This window comes from Protopterus annectens, chromosome 4.part1 (genome assembly GCF_019279795.1).
Source record: "Protopterus annectens isolate FY-2018-M chromosome 4.part1, PAN1.0, whole genome shotgun sequence".
NCBI classification, from domain to species: Eukaryota; Metazoa; Chordata; order Ceratodontiformes; family Protopteridae; genus Protopterus; species Protopterus annectens.
Genome location: NC_056734.1, coordinates 762,158,010 through 762,176,915, shown reverse-complemented (window position 1 = coordinate 762,176,915; position 18,906 = coordinate 762,158,010). Strand labels below are relative to the sequence as shown.

Sequence of the window (18,906 nt, the reverse complement as noted above, 5' to 3'; positions counted from 1 at the left end):
CTACCTAATGTTTTCTTACAAACCAATCTCTTGACTCTAAGGGAGCCCTAGGGAACCAAGTAAATGCAGTCGGATGTTAGAGAACTGAAACAAAGTGCCTATAATAAGAAAAGTCCATTTACAGCAGTAACAGGACCACAATTAATATGTAAAATAAAAGTCAGAATAAAACCAGACAACAAACTAAGCAATGCAGACAACCCATTATTACTGAGACGAAAATATGTACAGTACTACAAAACATATCAAAAGTAGGTAGTTTAAATATATGAAAACAAAGCAAGATATTAAAATCGCAGCTCTTTAGTCAGGATAAAATGAAAACTGCATTAAATCATCATCTGACAAAATTGCTTTCTCTCACCAAGTCACAGTTTAATAAGTGAATAGAATTAGATGCACGACACTCCTCCGCACCTCGGGAACTACAAAATAAATAAATCTCCAAACGCCAAATAAAATAAAAGATTTATTAAGTTTAAGCTTCTCACAAGCTTTTCGAGAGAACTGATTTGGCAATTGAGATTGGATAACTGTCACCATCCAGTCATTAGTGGTAGATTATCCATAACATGTATATTGAAACTTAAGTGTCTAAATAGATAAGTATTTAGCCTGCCGGTTGATTCCTAATATGCCATATAGTTTATATATCATATGTATAATATCAAAAATTAAAAATCAAACATTAAAAATAGGATAGTTTTATCTTATTTTATTTTATTATATTTTATTTTATAGCAATTCATCCTGTGTCACATATTTAAATATATTTAAATGGTTCGTGTGTGGTCAGTAGCAGTATTGTTCAGCAAGACATTTGGGGTCTATTGACGGTCCATATTGTTACTTATTACTTATTTCTTATTAAAATTTTAAAGTCAATACTATTTAAAAACTAAAAGCTAGCAAGTTGTAATATGCTTGTCTATTAAATATGTAATATTTATTTATTTATTCCATGTTTTTAATTGGTTCAGAATTTTTCTTGTACCAATATTATGTTTCTAAATGTTTTTAAATGCATTTGATGTTTATGTCAACCTATTTCTCATACATAGACGTGAGGGTATTTAAAAGGGGTGGTGACTGAGTGATGTTGTTTCCATTTCCTGTATGTAGTTTCTGAAGAAGTTGGTGTATTAAAACCGACGAAAAGCTTGTGAGAAGCTTAAACTTAATAAATCTTTTATTTTATTTGGCGTTTGGAGATTTATTTATTTAGTAGCTCCCGAGGTGTGGAGGAGTGTCGTGCATCTAATTCTATTCACAGTATGTCTGCATTACCTTAGTGTGTCAGCACAGTTTAATAAGTTCCATTCAACACATTTACATGTGAAGGTATCTAGCCAGAATAAATATTAAACAAGCAAGGAACAGTCCATGCTTATCACATGACATTTAAGTCACACCCAGGTAATACACCTGCCCATTGATAAACATGAACAAGCCAGTGGAACTTTTTTTTGTTCTCAGAAAATCCAGGGATGTAATGAAGCCAAAAATTCACTTCCAATCCTGCAAAATCAGGAGTCAGGAAAATGATACATGCTACTAGATGACAATTTGACTGCAATTATTCCTTAGCACACACCACTACAATAAACAAAAGGCCTAAATCTGCCAGCACATTAACACCACTGAAAGCAGAAGGACCCAAAGATGTTCAAAGTCTCTTCATAATAACTTCTCCAGCCACCAATGACCAAGGTAAGCATATATGTAAAACAATGGTTTAGCAGTTGCAACAAATATAGTCAGATTAACAAGCAAGCACACACAAACATTCTCTCATCCAGCAGTACAAAAAGCAGAGAATGTTGCATGAAATGGGCAACTAGATGACTCCAGTGCCCCAGATAAAAATGTTCAAGACAGCCAAAGAGCAAACTGTAAAACATTCAATGTATTTTAAAATTTTATTCTTAAAAAAAAAAAAAAAAAAAAGGCTGAAGTTGACAAACCCAATGGAGTATGATCAGGTCATAAAGCATATTTCAACATCAGGCTAGCAGACAACAGATGAAAGCATGCTTAAATACATTTAACGTACTTACAAATATTTATAACAACTAAATACAAGTCAAACAGAACACAATGACATTTTAATCTATTACTTTAATCACTATGCTATGCTGCCTATTTACTGATTGCAGTAATTGCTCTCTCCATAGTGGAAGTATTAAAGGTAAGTGCATAACTCTTTGTCCACAAAGAAAGGGGCAAATAAAATCATAAGAAATATTCACTCTTCCACTTCCTAGTTAACTCACATAATGAGAAATAATCATAGAATTTGTATGATGTTTCTGAATGAAAACATAATTATAACTAGGCTACTATTTTAAATCATTTGTGAAAAAATGAAATTTAGTACGATAACCCATTTGCCAAACCTTTTTTGAATTACAAAAGTAATTGCAGCAGTAGTCCTGTCCTGTGCACAGGGATATGTCTCCTAACTGAATTCTCCCATTTTAAACAAGAACTTTTCTGTTGAGAATCATACTATAGTAATCTGTATTCCTCTGACAGAAAACCTGCATATGAAAGGTCAAATCAATCTTTTGATTGACTAATAAAAGCATTAATTCCAGACTTTATTAATTCTAATGTTTTGTGGATCATCATCTGACCATTTATTGCAGTTTACCGTTTTTTTTTTGTTTGTTTGTTTGTTTTGTTTTTCAGAGTCAGTACACAGTGCCACTGTGATGGATGCAACATCTTTTGAACAGATCCTTTCTACGTTTTTCAATAAACATTTATGCCAGTTAGAAACCCGTCTGAGACTTCCCTGAGAAATTGTTTATTTTTTTCCAGGGCAGATAAGCTTTACCTCTTGGATTTAATTATTTTGCTGACTCTTTCCTACAAGACTTAAAGGTTATAATGACAAGTGTGTGTGTGTGTGTGTGTGTGTGTGTGTGTGTGTGTGTGTGTGTGTGTGTATGTGTGTCCTGAAATACTCTTAACAGATATTGGGCTTGCTAAGAGTAGAGAGGAGGTCATGATGTTTTAGCAAGGCAAGACCACATTCCCAAAGGAAAAAGAAAGGTGATTCAAGCCCATTTCTCAGTGATGCTCCACATGTAATCTGACAGGCTTGATGGTGATTGTGGGAGTCGCTGTCAGAAAATAGATTCCTTCATGTAAACCCCAAGAGGAAAAAAAGATTTAAAAAAATTGAATTTAACATTATAAGGAAAGTAAATTAACTACAATAAAGTGACTATTAAAAACTTTTTTTTTTTTGTAAGAGTACCTAGCCAAATGCTACTAAGAGTGTGAGGGATGGCCAGAATGCCAAACGTTTTATTCATCAAGCTAAGAAAGTACATTTTTTTTTACTTTATTAAGTGTGGATAGGTGGTCTGATCCAGGAATCTTTTTCAGACATAACCCATCCACGGTGGCAGAGACAGAAGACTACTGCAAAAAGACAAACAAAGGATATCAAAAACAATATGGCACAGCCTACAATGTCTATGATAACAGTTCAACAAAAAGTAGCATTTACACAGCAAAATATGTAACACACAGCAAAATATAAATCAAATAGCTTTTTATAGAAAGCAAAGACATTAGTTACAGCAAGCTAAAAGAATGTGGACAACTACTGCAAATACTAAATTTCTATAGCCCGTCTTTTCTGGGTGCAGTGGCTAGAGATTTTGGTGGGTTTGTGTAGAATAAACAGCTTTTTTGTCTTGTTACAATTAATTAGTTAAACTTATGGCCGTCTAGTACTGCAACATAATGCTGCAGTGGTGAAACAGAGTCATTACAAACTGGAGCATCGACACCTAATTGAACTATACTGACATACTTTCAGCATGAAACTATTATAAATATATAACATCTACTGAATCTACTGGTTTGTAGAGACAGATTAAAGAGCAGGGTATCTATGGATACTACTACTGCAGAAAGATACACTTAATGATCGTTAGAAATTAGAAGAAATACATGACATTATGTTAGGACATTACTCAAAGCTATTTACAGAGGCTCTGTATGATACCTACAACATGTTCAAAATATATAGCAACATTAGAAATCATTGTGACATGGTATGACATCTACTAGTGTCTTGTAGTTGTAGTAATGTAGTTTAATTTATATGGCTAGCTGTTTCATAGAACTTTATACACTAACAACATTATTAAAGCATTTACATTATCAATGTCTGCCAGTACTGCTTTCAACAGCTTTCTAAAGGTGATATTAGTCTAACTCTTGGTGGTACATTGACTGATGATTCCGGGGCCATTTCTGTGACAGCAATATTCCTTGGGGTGAGAGAGTGTTAAGCCTTAGTATTACATCTTCAGCTACTAGCGAAGGGAAATTAAGGAAAGATCATACTCTATTTTCTGAAGATCATTACTAGCTACAGCTCTTCTTTCTTCAGGGGTTAATAGGCGAAACGATTTGTAGGTTGCTTCCAACTGCATTTTGTCATATGTGTGATCTTCACTCCTGTCAATGCATTTGGTTTGAGTCTTCATCACTGTTACTTTGTGCCTTAACACATGGCTTGTGAAGGAAGAGACACCTCTGACCAGCCCACTAACTTGGTAAAAAAAAGAATACATCAAAACAACTAATGAACTGCTTTAGAATTGTATCTGCTTTGGTTTCTGAGACAGTGAAAGAAGAGATGTTAATGTAACAAATTCCTTGATATTGTTTTTTTGGGAAGGGGTAGTGGAATTCCATCAGGGTGAGTAATATTTAACTTGTTAATTTTATTTAGTTTTTGCTGGATCCCCAACATCATTACTGTATGTATTCTAATTCACTGAGGACAGGTGTTCTGTGATACATTGTTAACAAATAAACCATCTGTAGTTTTTCAAGACAGAAATTCCCCTTGAAGGAAGTTAATGTTTAGTGTTACTAATCCAAACTCAGAGCAACAATAAATACTACATTAGAGTTTTCCTTTGGTTAGTGGACATGTAATTCTCTTTTAAACATTTCCAAACTTTAGACCACTCTTGTTGGTGATGGTAAGCCATTTCACAGAGCACTCCCTCTATTATGGAAAAAGTTAATCCCTAGGTCAATTCTGAATGTTGGACAATTGACATGAAGAACAGAATTAATTGTTCCAGCATGATTTGATCCAAACTCAAGTCCTAATGTAACTGCCAGTGAGATGTTTCTTAAGCATTTATGCATTAAAATCACACTACTAATCGACTAGAAAAAAGAAACAGGCACAGGATATGGCACAGTATCAAAAAACATGTAAAAATGAAAATAAATAAGGTACCGAGCCTGCAAGGCTAAAAAGCAGAATATACTTTATTAACCAAAATTACAGGTAACCGCTTTCATGATTAACTTATCGCTTCATCAGGCAAACTAGTTAAAGGACAACCAACATTTATATTCAACAACAACCAATCCACTGTTAAAACCAATTAATCAACTTTTAAAGAGACATTAGTTCAAAATATATAGAAATCATGTAGAACTATCTAAAATACCCTAAAAATATGTAATATATAAAATATACATAAATAATATATAAATTATATATAAAAATAACATATTAAAATTCCTGTTTATAAGTATATAAAAAATCATCCATGATCAGTGTTTTAAAGGGCGTGACTTCAGAAAAGGCTTTAATGTGAAGATTCCATTTAGACCTGGTAGTTTCTTGGTATTAAAAAGCAGAATCCATTTCTGTTCAGCCCCTTCTGTCTGATTAAACAAGTCACCACCTCTCATACTAATGCCCAGAACCTGTAAAACCATAAACTTAAAGGTGTGTTCAGAACCACACTGCATAACTTGTTGTGCTAAACCATTTGTGTCTTTCTTATTCTTAATGTCTCTGTAGTGAATCCTGGTTTTTAGACATTTGTTCCTCTTTTCTATATACAAAGCATGACACACTTGGAAGAAAGCAAAATAAACTATGTTCATTGATCTGCAATCTGCATAAAAATCCAATTCTATTCTAAACTCTAGGATAGAATGGACATAAGCCTGTGCAGTATGAATGCATCTATACGGTGTACACCTCCTGCATGATAACGTACCCATTCTACTGGATTCAACCCCAGCCACATGTCGCTGAGCCTTGTAACAAAGATGTTTTCTGAGAGATTTGTTGTTTCTAAATGAGAATCGTGGTGTCTCACCTACAATTCCTTTTAACCCATCTATGTTATGTAATATACTCCAGTTTCGTTTAATAATGTCACAATAACTATTAATATTGCTTGAGTGTTGCAAAGAAATCCTGAAAGTATCAGTGTTCACTATAGAGGTGTTTGGTCATGGTGGTTACCACGGTCTATGAAATAAGGCTTGCATCTGCCTGCCCGCTCCTTCCAGGCATCAGATATACATAAATCAACTTCAGCTTCTTTATAACCCCTACTTACAAATTCTTGCTTGAGGGATCCTAAAGCCAGTTGTAAGTTTAAATCATTGTTGTGCAGCCTCATCAACCGACAGACCTGACCTTTTAGTACATTTTGTGTAACACGACTAGGGTGCATGCTATTTTTTTGTAAATAACTATTCTTTCTGGTAGGTTTTCTGTATACACTCATGGATACGTTTCTCAAATCCATTTTAAGTTTGACATCTAAAAATTCAATTTTGTCAAATGAATAATTTTAAGTAAATCTAAGGAATTCAGTGGTAGTATGCATGTAAGCAATAAAAGCCTTCAGTTCTTCTAAGGTGCCAAGCCATAATTGAAACAAATCATCCACAAAACAACACAACAAAGAATATGTTCATAAAAACCATTGTTCTGTAGGACATTTGTAGTTTCCCACTGTACTAAAGCCAAGTTGGCGCAGCTATTGGCACAGTCAGTGCCCATAGCTACGCCAACTTTCTGCAGAAAAAACTGTCTTTCAAAAACACAAACATTGTTCTCCAGTACTATATCAAGAGACAAACAGATAAGTTTCACTTTATCATCTGAAAAACATTTTTATCATTCAGAAAAGCCCTAATGTTTTCAACACTCCAGTCATTAGGAATAACTGTAAACAAAGACTCAATATCAAGCGTAACAAACATGAACCCATCTATGATGTTGGCACACCTAGCATATAATCTTTCTAAAAAAGATTTGGTATCTTTCAATATGGTATCACAGTCTTCTAGCAAGGGATGTAAAGTTTTTTCAACAAAGATGGATATCGGCTCCGTACACCAGCCCTTCCCAGAAACTATGGGCCGCATGGGTGGACAGACTAAATTCTTGTGGATCTTTGGAAGGCCATATATAGTTGGGATCAGTGGATGGTCAACATTAAAATATTTAAAAAGGTCTTCAGTAATTAAACCTGTCATTAATAAATCAAAAACTAAAAATGAAAGTTTCTCAAGTATGCCATTCACAGTGTTACTAGAAATACATACACACGTGGTCACATCATAAAGTAATTTCCTCATCTCTTCTATGTACAAATCTTTGACTAATACTACTATGCTACCACCTTTATCAGCGGGTCTAACCTCCACTGAGTGCATCTCTTTGAATTCATTATTTAATATTTAATTCAGTCTAAAAGACAAGATTCTTGAACACTACAGAGACATTAAGAATAAGACAGACACAAATGTTTTAGCACAACATGTTATGCAGTGTGGTTCTGAACACACCTTTAAGTTTATGGTTTTACAGGTTCTAGACATTAGTATGAGAGGTGGTGACTTGGTTAATCAGACAGAAGGGGCTGAACAGAATAGATTCTGCGTTTTAATACTGAGAAACCACCAGGTTTAAATGGGGTCTTCACATTAAAGCCTTTTCTGAAATCACGCCCTTTAAAACACCGATCGTGGATGATTTTTATATATATATATATATATATATATATATATATATATATATATATATAAATAAGAATTTTAATATTTATATTATATTTATATATAATTTATATATTATTTATGTATATTTTATATATTACATATTTTTAGGGTATTTCAGATCGTTCTACATGATTTCTATATATGTTGAACTAATGTCTCTTTAAAAGTTGATTAACTGGTTTTAACAGTGGATTGGTTGTTGAAAATAAATGTTGGTTGTCCTTTAACTAGTTTGTCTGATGAAGCGATAAGTTAATCATGAAAGCGCTTACCTGTACTTTTGGTTAATAAAGTGTGTTCTGCTTTTTAGCCTTGCAGGCTTGGTACCTTATTTATTTTCATTTTTCAAACTACTAATGGAGTATAGAAACAACTCTATCAATCTAGCTTCATATTCCAGGTGTTTTATCCAGCTGATCTGCTTTGAAAAATATTTCTAAATGTTTTTCAAGTCTCACCACCTCAGTTCTATTACAAATACAGTCTAAGGTACAGTATTTAAATGTAGGGTCTATCACCTTGCACAGAGAAAGGAGGAGGACTCCATCCCTGCTTGATATACTACTGAAAATGTCCTACATACCAGAGTAAAATTTCCTGAATCAGCATGTAAATCATCGTAAGTGAACCTGTTGACTAGAATAACTCCTGGATCTCTTATCTCACAATCTTCCCCCACACACACATTATTTAGGGCATAATGATAGTACAAGCTGTTATTTCCATTACATTGAAATTCATAAAACTCCTCCTGAACCATATGTATAAAATGCACAGGGACATTTGAATCACTGTAGGAACTTTTATTGAATTCACAACTGACCCGATTTTTGAATCAGCAGCTGACTTGCTCAGCCATACTCCCTTTTCTATTAGAAAGTAGGAGACTGAACACAGTCATCCCCAAAACAAACTTTTCTGGGGCACCTGCAGTTAAGGGTGTATACTTTAAAATTTCATTATCAATTTTAACCTTGAAAGATCTAGCTATCAGCTAGTTGCTTATTCATTTTATGTACTGGTTAATGTTTATGTGGTACAATTTCTTAATTACCACATCAGAGAAGAGTGTCAAAAGTCCTTAATAAATCCAAATATGTAACATCCCCTGGCAGTCCCATTGCATTCACTTCCCAAACATTTTGGTAAAAGTTTATCAAATTTGTTATACAGGAACTGCCTTCCACAAACACATGCTAATAATTATCCAGACCTAAACTTATTTGCTCTTTCATTAAGTTATACAATACTCTTCCAAGGCATTTTCAAATACCGCTGGTCAAACTTGTTTGGTGTTGTTAACATAGTTGTTCAAACCACCTTTGTGTATTGGAATAAGAATAGCACTCCTCCATGTATGAGGGACATAACCTTTTTCCGAAGTCATTTGGAAAAGTCCATGAATACAGGTAACTAGAGATTCATTTTTGTTTGAAAGGAACAAGTCATTCAAATTACCCATCCCAGAAGCTGATACAGGATTTATTGATTTTAGTACTTCAACCAAGATAAGTGAGGCAGTCTGACATACACCAATGCAATCATAAGTGTTAATTTTGCTTGGCAAACAGCAATTAACAGAGTGATGGAAAAGGTATTCTGTAAAGATAGATACTGATTGTTTCAAAATGGCTATTATATTTTCATCTTCAACCAAACTAGTACAGCTATTGTCTTATTTCCTGCAACTCCTCACATGCTTAAAGAACATTTTTGTTAACTAATGTGTGGTTAGCAAGATACAGTTTAAACATCTGTTTACTGGTCCTCACTAATCATCAGAACTTTGTTGTTTGCTCTTGAAACCTGTTCTTGTTGTGTGTCCTGGGTGACCTCCTAAATGTCAATCATGATTTATTTTTCCTCCTCCTAAGCCTTTCCAACTGTTGAGTCTACCATGCACTTTTCTTCAAATAATGTCTCTTAACTGCTACCTTTGGTATATACTTATCATTAAATAAAGCTATTGGTACAGTATTTCCCACAGGTTAAAACTGACTTATGTTTCATATCTACAATGCACTCACAATTGGCCAGTTCACTGTATATCTTAGTATTGTCTGTCAGATAAAATTCAAATTTTGTGTCACAGTCAAAACAGGAGTCCTAGAGTTGGGATTTGTTCACTTCCCAGTAAATGCACATGACCTGAATCCCATCAACTCAAGTTCAATTGCATGTTTGATGATTGTGTTAACATCCCTGATCCAAACTATATGCAGAATGTTATTCTGTCTAGTTGGTTTGCCCATTATTTGCATACACATCATCTCTTTATTAGATTTTATTATGGAGTCTAAGTCCTTTTGCCTGGAGGCCAAAAGAGCTCAGTCTACATATAGCACACTTAAGTCATCCGCAACCTTTTCAAATCAATGTTGAAAACAGTTTTTAAGAGAGACAAAAAGCGCGTCCACGTTACTATTTGATTGGTTGGGGGGGTCTGAAATAAGCTCCATGCTCCATTTTAATTCTGATGCACTGATTTTACTCCAGTAATGTCAGTATCATTTCCTAAGAAACCAGTTGGTGACAGGATACTGGTTATAACAAACTGAGACACCACCCCTTTTCTATATGTCCTAAAATCATGGCATCCCCTGAATCATCCAAGCACTAAACAGGCATTAAAAAAAGTCTCAGGTACAAAAAAGAATTTCATAACTGCCTCCCATGACTTTAGCTTCAAGGTCTACAAACTAGTTGTACAGACTCAAAGCTTTTTTATATATGCACTTCTTTAGTTAAAAAAAATAAATAAATAAAAAAAAAAGGGGGTTGGAGAATCCCAACTAATCTCATATTAATCAACCTGTTTCCCTGGTAAGTAAGATGTCTTTTGACCTAACCACACATCTTTGTATTTACATACATCATGTTACATCCTAAAATAGAGTTTTGTATACACAATCTTCTTATGATATTAGTAAACTGTCTGGCTACATTTAACTTCAACTGATTGTACTGATCATACGTAAAGATGTCACAAATAGCCAATTTAAACTTCATTCTTATGCTTAAAGAGATTACAAATTTAATCTTCTCAAAAAGCATACAATGGGATCTATATTAAAATGATGAAAGTTCAGAATTTCGAATGCTCACGAGCAGAAATTCAAGAACTCAAAATTGCTATTGTGGGGGGATACACCCCCCGCTAAATATATTTTCCAACTCCGAGATCAATTGCACTACAGTGAGGAAATGACAAACATTCCGATCTTCACTTTACTGCGATCAAAAAATAACAACATAAGAGTTCCTGAATTTCCGCTCATGTGAGTGTTCCAAATTCTGAACTTTCGTCGTTTTAATATAGACCCTATAATCATTTGCCCTTCTTATATTGCTGTTACCCCAACCATCATCATGACATCATGCTTTAGAGATGTTATAAACAAATTCAGTAAGGCTTCTCTAATATCCTTAATATAACTTTCTCCTAGGCATGAAACAGTGATTTTTTATCCATCTTGCCTGGAAATAAGTTCTTAACTCCACTAAGCATTAAGTCTCCTACAGCAAGTACTAGTGAAGTACTATCTTCAGGGGTTATCAGTGACTGGACACCAATTGGAATTGAATGATGTATCAGGTGTAACATCACCTTCTTATATATAAATATCACTAATGCCTACTGCACCACCTAGTGCTCACCTTTCTCCTTTCCTTTAACCAAACTTCTTCACCAGTGTCAACCTCTTCCCCATCACTTAAACAACTTTCAGTCCCGTCAGTGGAAACCTCATTATTTGAGTTATTAGTTCCCACCATTTGATCCGGAAGAAACACAAGAGCTTCTGCTATACATGATTTTCCTGAAGTGGTTTGTTCATCCACAGTTACTACATATCGGTTCCCCTCAGTCATTGTTGTGCTGCTCATAAGAACAGATGATTAGAATTAACTTAGTGTCAGATAACATAGAAGAACTACCTTGATAAGAATCTTTCCTTTCAGACTCTGTGGACTAGGAAGTTGTTTGCTTTCTCCAAGTTGTACATTAGATAAGTCCAGTTTGTCACCCAATATATCTTTCAAGTACTTAGCAATTTTCTTCTGCTGATTTATACTGCAGTGATTCTCAATAGATATTATCACGGGGTACCTATAAAAAAAGCATAAAAATCTGTGACTTCAGTGGACTAAATATCTTCCAATATTTCCAACAAGACTACTGATCCTATGAAATACCTACTGCCAAAATACTGACATCAACACAAACAGTGACTACTGCAACGTAGATGTAACTTTATAGTATGCAGTTACAATCCAGAGGAATGTGTTAAATTTTTGTATGTAAAGTTGCAGTATGACCTTTTAGACATGCTGAATAAGAACATTTCCTCTGACATATCATCACTCATAAGAAGGTCTTATTGAAGTGCAGACACATTCTGTACACCAAATTCAGTTTCTCTAATATAACCTGCTACTTAGCTTTAGAATCAGATTATCCTGAACTGTCAAAACCTCTGTTAATATCAATTCACATTTGTCTGTCTGCAAAATAAACTGATGTTCAGGAACTCTGTCGCACAGGAAGCTGAAACTCAGAAAAATCCAGAACCACTTCACTAGGTGACTAAGTTTAGCATATTATATGATGCATGAGGTATACATCATCAAGATTTACATTACCTTAGATTACCACTTGTGGACAGAAGCATCTTACATAACATGCAAAATGTGTAAAATACACGTAAGTACTCCTCTTATTGTCCATGTCACCATAGACAGGTTACCATATGCTGTGTAAGTTTTCACTTTATCACATTACTTTTTTTTTTCAAAAAGACCTTTCTTTAGATAAGCGTTAAAATAAAAAAACAAACACACAAGATAAACAATAACAACAAGCAGAGGTACCAGTGGACAGCCTCAAAGATAAGAGAGCAGTGTTACAGTATCAGTAACCAGCGCGGACATTTAAGCCTAGGTTTGTTGTAGTTTTAACTATCTCATGACAACTTATTTTCAATTTTTTCAAAATATAAAACTCAAACAAATGAAACCATTTACGAACTAGAGGATAACGGAATAAATCAAAATGCGTCTTGAGCGCAAACTTTTTAATAAACACTTTTGTCACAGAATGAGTTCTTCAGACAACAATTCCATTCAGTAAATCACAGCCTTTTTAAAGAATCATTTTCCTATAAAAAGTCTTCAATTAACAATCAAGTAAAATTTAAAGCAACATCCCTTCAAAGCACAAAATGCATTTTATTACACTTATTAGACACAATATTTAAAACACCAAACTAATACAATAATGTGTGATAAAAACATGTAATAAAATCTATAATTTTTGTTTTATTAACTTTTATTATTTTTTCTTTTAAAAAAACATTTTTTTATTTATACTTTCGTTTAATCCCTGGAACTTAAATGCATTAAGTCTAACCTGTCATTCTGTTTCAAGTTTTTCTACTTTGTTTTTATAACACTCTCCTCTCTTGTCTAAAGGGACTTGTAATACAGAAAATAATTTTTTTTGTAAGTGTCACAAGTAGTAGTATGTTTATACAAGGCATTGTTCATATTTTTGACCTTAATGGCATAGAGATGTTCTTTAATTCTCTTTTCTTGGCTACGGATGGTCACATCCTTCAGCAGTGTCTACTTATTTTTTGTTTCATTTGTGCTGAGTTGATTTACACACTGCACATAGAACCATTGCTGTTCACTGCAGTTTCAGAAACAGGCAAGTATTCCTTTCGAGACTAATGGGTTCAAAAACAGGAGCAAACCTTATAACAGGTTTAACAAATCCACTTTTGGGAATTGACTTAAATGCTACGGGCAGTTTCCAACCTTTAAATATGCCTATAAATGAAGACTTTGATGCTGTTTACCGGGTGAAAAAATTCTATGATTTCTTCCTGTTTGTTTCTTGCTGTTGGCACAGTGGAAACAGACACAAACTAAGCCCAATAATAAAACCAAGTCTTTAATGAAGCGCTTTTCGTTATTGTAGATACAGTAACTTCATCAGATAACATTTGAAAATATTTCCAACCACACATAAATAAAGTCTTTAAAACTTCATATGACATCATTAAGCCAACCAGAAAAGTGCACTTGAGAAAATCACAATGAAGAACACAAAATTAAAGGGATACAAGTCTCAAAACATTACTGTCAAATGCTATAGCGTAATTAAATGAAACTTTAAATCTTGAAAGTAATCACTACCCTACTTTTAACTCTAATCATTTTAAACAGTTTTGACCAGTTTAACTATTTGTCAACAACAAATGTGTACATACGGCAAGTAATTCACCAACGCTGACTGTCATTTTCACTCTCTTTAGATGTTTAAAACTAATTTTACCTCCTCAAACTTTTAAGTTTTAACAGGCACAAAATATTACATGCCTCGTTTAGTCCGGGGTTACTGAAGGCATTTAATACATAACATATCCACCATAGGATGGTACAGCAGCACAAAAGTGCTAGTTTCTTTATAAAGATTAACTTGTTCCCTATTGTTGCCAAAAATGTGTTTGAGGGTGATATTCCTCCCAAAACATTTCATGTCTGTCACAAATTAATTTAGTGGTAATCTAATGGAGGGGATAAAGGAAAGTCCCCTCTCTAAGATGGATATGTTTATTCACCTTTGTGAAGAAGAGGTGGCAAGACATAGGTCACAATCTAAGAGTAATCAATTCCACAACCTGACCCAAAGTGAATACCAAGCACATAAGGAACTGATGGGGAGAAAAGACATCACCATTAAACCAGCAGACAAGGGAGGTGCGATTGTGGTAATGGATTCTGAATTCTATAGCACCGAGACGAGAGATTTATTAAGTGATAGAGGAACCTATCAAAAATTGAACAAGATAGATCTGATGAGACTGATTAATGGTGTGTGTGACACACTATATAATCTCTTTATGACTAGGAGTATTACAAAGGAGCTTTATGACTATTTCAATATAGCCCATCCTGTAACACCAACCATTAGTGGACTGCCAAAAATACATAAGAATTTGGAGGATCCACCTATGTGGCCCATTGTTTTGGGAAGGGGCTGGCTGACTGAGCCACTATCAGTGTTCTTGGAAGCTGAATTAAAGACGGTCCTATCAAAGGCCACCACGGTTCTGAAGGACACAGCACACTTCTTAGGTCTCTTATTAGAGAAAAAGGAAATGAGAACCCAGGAAGAAGGATTATTATTAGTCACACTGGATGTGCAAAGTCTTTTTACGGTAATCCCGAACAATTGTGGAATTGAAGCCATCAAGAGATTTACTGGCAGTGAAGTTTTGGATGTTAATCTCCTTTGTGCTTTGTTAGAACTAGTACTGGAGAACAACATCTTCCTATATGGCGACACTCATTATTGGCAGAAATGGGGGGTTGCCATGTGCCAACAGTTATTCAAATATAGCCTTAGCACAATGGGAGAAAGAATGGGATCTAGATGTATGCAACTTGTGGAAAGATCAGAGATTTGTGGACGGTGTCTTTCTCCTATGGAAAGGAGATGCCATTAGTCTGTGGGAATTTGTCATGTTTCTCTCTCACACAACCAGTTTTTTGAGATTTGACTTAAAATTCTCCAAAAGGGAGACAGAGTTCCTTGATGAGAAACTTTAAACTTTGCCTGACCCCAGGGTAAAGGGATAAAAACCACGATTTTCAGGAAACCTACATGGCAAAACCATTTGTTACATCAGACCAGCATGCAACCAAGGCACATCTTTCGGAATTTAGTGGGAAATCAGGTCATACGCATCTCCAAATTATGTTCTAGGGATGACATCTTCTTAAAAGAAAAAGAAACTCTTGTGAACACCCTTAAGAGAAGAGGATATAAGGAAGAAGATACCAGAATGAGTAGAGACGAAGCCATGCAACTCAGAACTCAGAAGGGGTATACCCTATATTCTAACAGGGGGCGTGAAGGGACCAGACAACCACAAGATAATAGACCTTCAGCTAATGCAGCATGGATAATGGATTCATCTGTAACACCATTAGAAGTTTTGGCCAGTTCTAACTTCGGATAAGAAATTCTGAAATATAGTGGGGGATAAACCTAGCTTTGCATTTCAGAACAAGAAGAATCTGAAGTGCTTATTGTGTCAACATGATGGGCTTACTGTTAGCAGATATAGCACACAGAGCCAATGTAAAGGTACGTTGAAATGTGGTTTTTGCAAAGCCTTTCCTTTTATATGGACGCACAATATATTTGAACACCCACTCACCAAGAAGAGTTATTCCTTTCAAGGTTATGCCACATGTACCAGCAAGAACATTGTATATTTGGCCATCTGTGAGTCATGCTCTTCCTACTATGTAGGTAAAACAAACAGGGCTTTTAAGAAATGTATTTTACGCCATCTATCAGACATAAGAAATCAAGTAGCTACAAATGCCCTGTATCAGCATATTAGGGCGGAAGAAAATCAGAGTTTCAAGTTTATGTCTCTAATGAAGCTGAACGAAAGCCCAAGAGGAGGTGATATGACAAATAGAACAGAGGTGGAAGAGATCAAGTGGATTATGGAATTGAGAGCAGATAAACCAGCTGGCCTTAATGGAATGGTATCTCTAAAACCCATTCTGAAAGAACGGAGCATAAACATAAAAAGTAGAAACAGGAAAAGGGAATAAGCAAAACTTATTCCTGCTATTTGTAACTTTGGAGGACTACCACCAGAGGGACCTATCTCTATTAGCCATGGAAGAGGAACCACCCCTGAACAGCATGATTGGTTGAATACTGTTTAAAAGTTTTGCCTTGAGTGAATAAAGGATCTGAAGAAGGTTTTAGCAAAAGCGCTTATCCTATGTTCTCTTCGTTTATTTTGTCTTTTAAAAGTTTTATTAAATCACAGATTTTATCGTGTCTATGGTGGTACGTCTGCATTGTGTTTTACTTATTACAATGGTGGTATTACAACAATCAGAATTTTCATGAAAATCAATTTAGCTAAAAGATCCCAAGAATCTGTTAAAAAGAAAGGTAGTTCTTGTACAAGAGGATTTAAGATGGTATCCAAAAATAAGGCAATGCCTTCATGGATGTAACTGAGGACAGAACAACATGTCTAAATGGTGTTTTTTCGGCATTCTTATGTATTTTTGGAATCCTGAATAAAACTCCAATTTTCAAATGGCTCTCCAATTTGTACCTAAATAGCACATTAATTCTTTTGGTCAATCACTGGGCAGTCTTGATCAAGGAAAGAGGCCTGTGGCCTTTTCATTCTTACCTGGGCAGCACAATCAGCCAATTAATTTCCCAGTCAAGAGTTGAGTGATAGGAAGTAAGCGTAATTGCTGGTCCTGTGCAGCAGCCTACCTTTCCTCTACTGAAGCACTCCTTCTTTACAGCAGCTGTCTTAACTCCAATGAGTTCTGTTTACCACAGGGAGCAAGTTTTCCTGTGTTCACTTGCCTATGTTCCTGCTTCTACATTTACTACAGAGGTACTCTGAACATCAGTGGTGGTCAAAATGCTGGTCTTGACACCCACAAACTGCTTTATTTCTGCTTAAAGCTATGTTATGCATGTATACACTAAATGGCAGTGCAAGTCATACCTCTCAACTGTACCGAATTCCTTGGTATTTCCCTTTTTGGGGGCAAAATAATAGGGTGATATGAATTCCTGAGTGGCCCCTTCAAACCCTGATTTTCTTTTTTTGTTTTATTTACATTTTGTAGTGAATGCAGACTAATCAAGCATCGCTGTTGTTTCCTGCAATGTCATCAACGTTCACAAGCATGTGTGATGATGTCAGCATCATGAGATAGAGCAGCAATGCCTGACTGCAAATACCAATAGGGCGATTCACTCCAAACACGGTCAGTTTATTAAAATGAAAGTTTATGAATACAGTTAGTGATGCTCTACTTACTTCGCTCCTCACTCATTTGATAAGAAGTAATGTATTTCAGGAAGGAGAGAACAGAATTAGGGGTCAAACAAAGTCAGGGACGACCCTGAAAATCAACAACATTTTACAGCTATGGCCATTTCCAGCAGCTAGTGTTTGAGTGCATTTTTCACTTACAGGCTCATAACCTGTGTAGTACAAACTGCAAATGAAGAAAGTTAAAGACAGAGGACTAACTGTCTGTGGCACCAATTTTTTTGCCATATTGAAGTCTTTTGTTGTGAGGAATTATGCTGTGTTTTAAGTTTTGTATTTTGGAGAATAAGAGAATGGCTTTGGCACTGTATGTGTGTACTAAATGTCATCAGTGTTTCCCTTCAGAGGAGCTTTCCCAGGGCAGCATCTCCGCAAAGTGAACTGTTTAGTATTCTACAGTGTTAACACTGGTGAACATGTTAGCTGGCAAGATTATGTACGATTGATCAAATGTCTGATCACTTGTAATAATTAAATATATAGCATTCTTATTGTCTTTTTAGAAATAAAATGTACTTGTGAGTTTTTTTTAGTACACAGAATGTGCCCTGTCAAGTTGTGATGAAATAGGTAAAGCTATTGCATTTTACATTCTTTTTTGGGACGTCATTCTGCCCCCTCTATTTTGTTTTTTGAGGGGGAGGTGCTTCAAGTGCATAATACTTTCTGTATTTTTTAGCTTTTTACTTTTAATATTTTATTCATTTAAAAGCAAATCTCTATGTGTAAACTTTGTATGATGGGAAACTTACCACCGTCTTGTGTGTTTGATGTAATCTGTAGACCAGCGATTGCTGTCACCTTTGTATGCACAAGTTTAAACTGCAGTAGTACAATATTTGTAAAATATGTAAACAGGGATTCTGAATCATATATATTATGGGTAGCTGAAGAAGTTTTTAATTTTAAAAATGAGAGCTGTGGTCTTGTTCAATACAGTACGGTCGGATTCTCTGCATTTAGCATTTCTGTTTATTCTGGTTTGCTGGAGTGTCTGTCTTTTTACTTAATTACATTATCAACCAACCGTACCATTACTCAGCAACTCAGCATACTATTTCATGAGCACATTATGAACCAACCGTACCATTACTCAGCAACTCAGCATACAATTTCATGATCACATTACAAGCCAACCATACCA

The 18,906-nt window shown here is 35.0% G+C and overlaps 1 protein-coding gene across 6 annotated transcripts in view; it reads right to left on the bottom strand.

The window, feature by feature from the left end:
* The window catches only part of PLCH1 (phospholipase C eta 1), a 3,453,772-nt gene that overhangs the window by 752,863 nt on the left and 2,682,003 nt on the right, over positions 1-18,906 (bottom strand). For all 6 annotated transcript variants that reach the window (XM_044070508.1, XM_044070510.1, XM_044070513.1 and 3 more), the window contains one exon: positions 11,797-11,968. In XM_044070508.1, the coding sequence (XP_043926443.1) occupies positions 11,797-11,968 (172 nt within the window). The remainder of the gene's footprint in view (positions 1-11,796; positions 11,969-18,906) is intronic.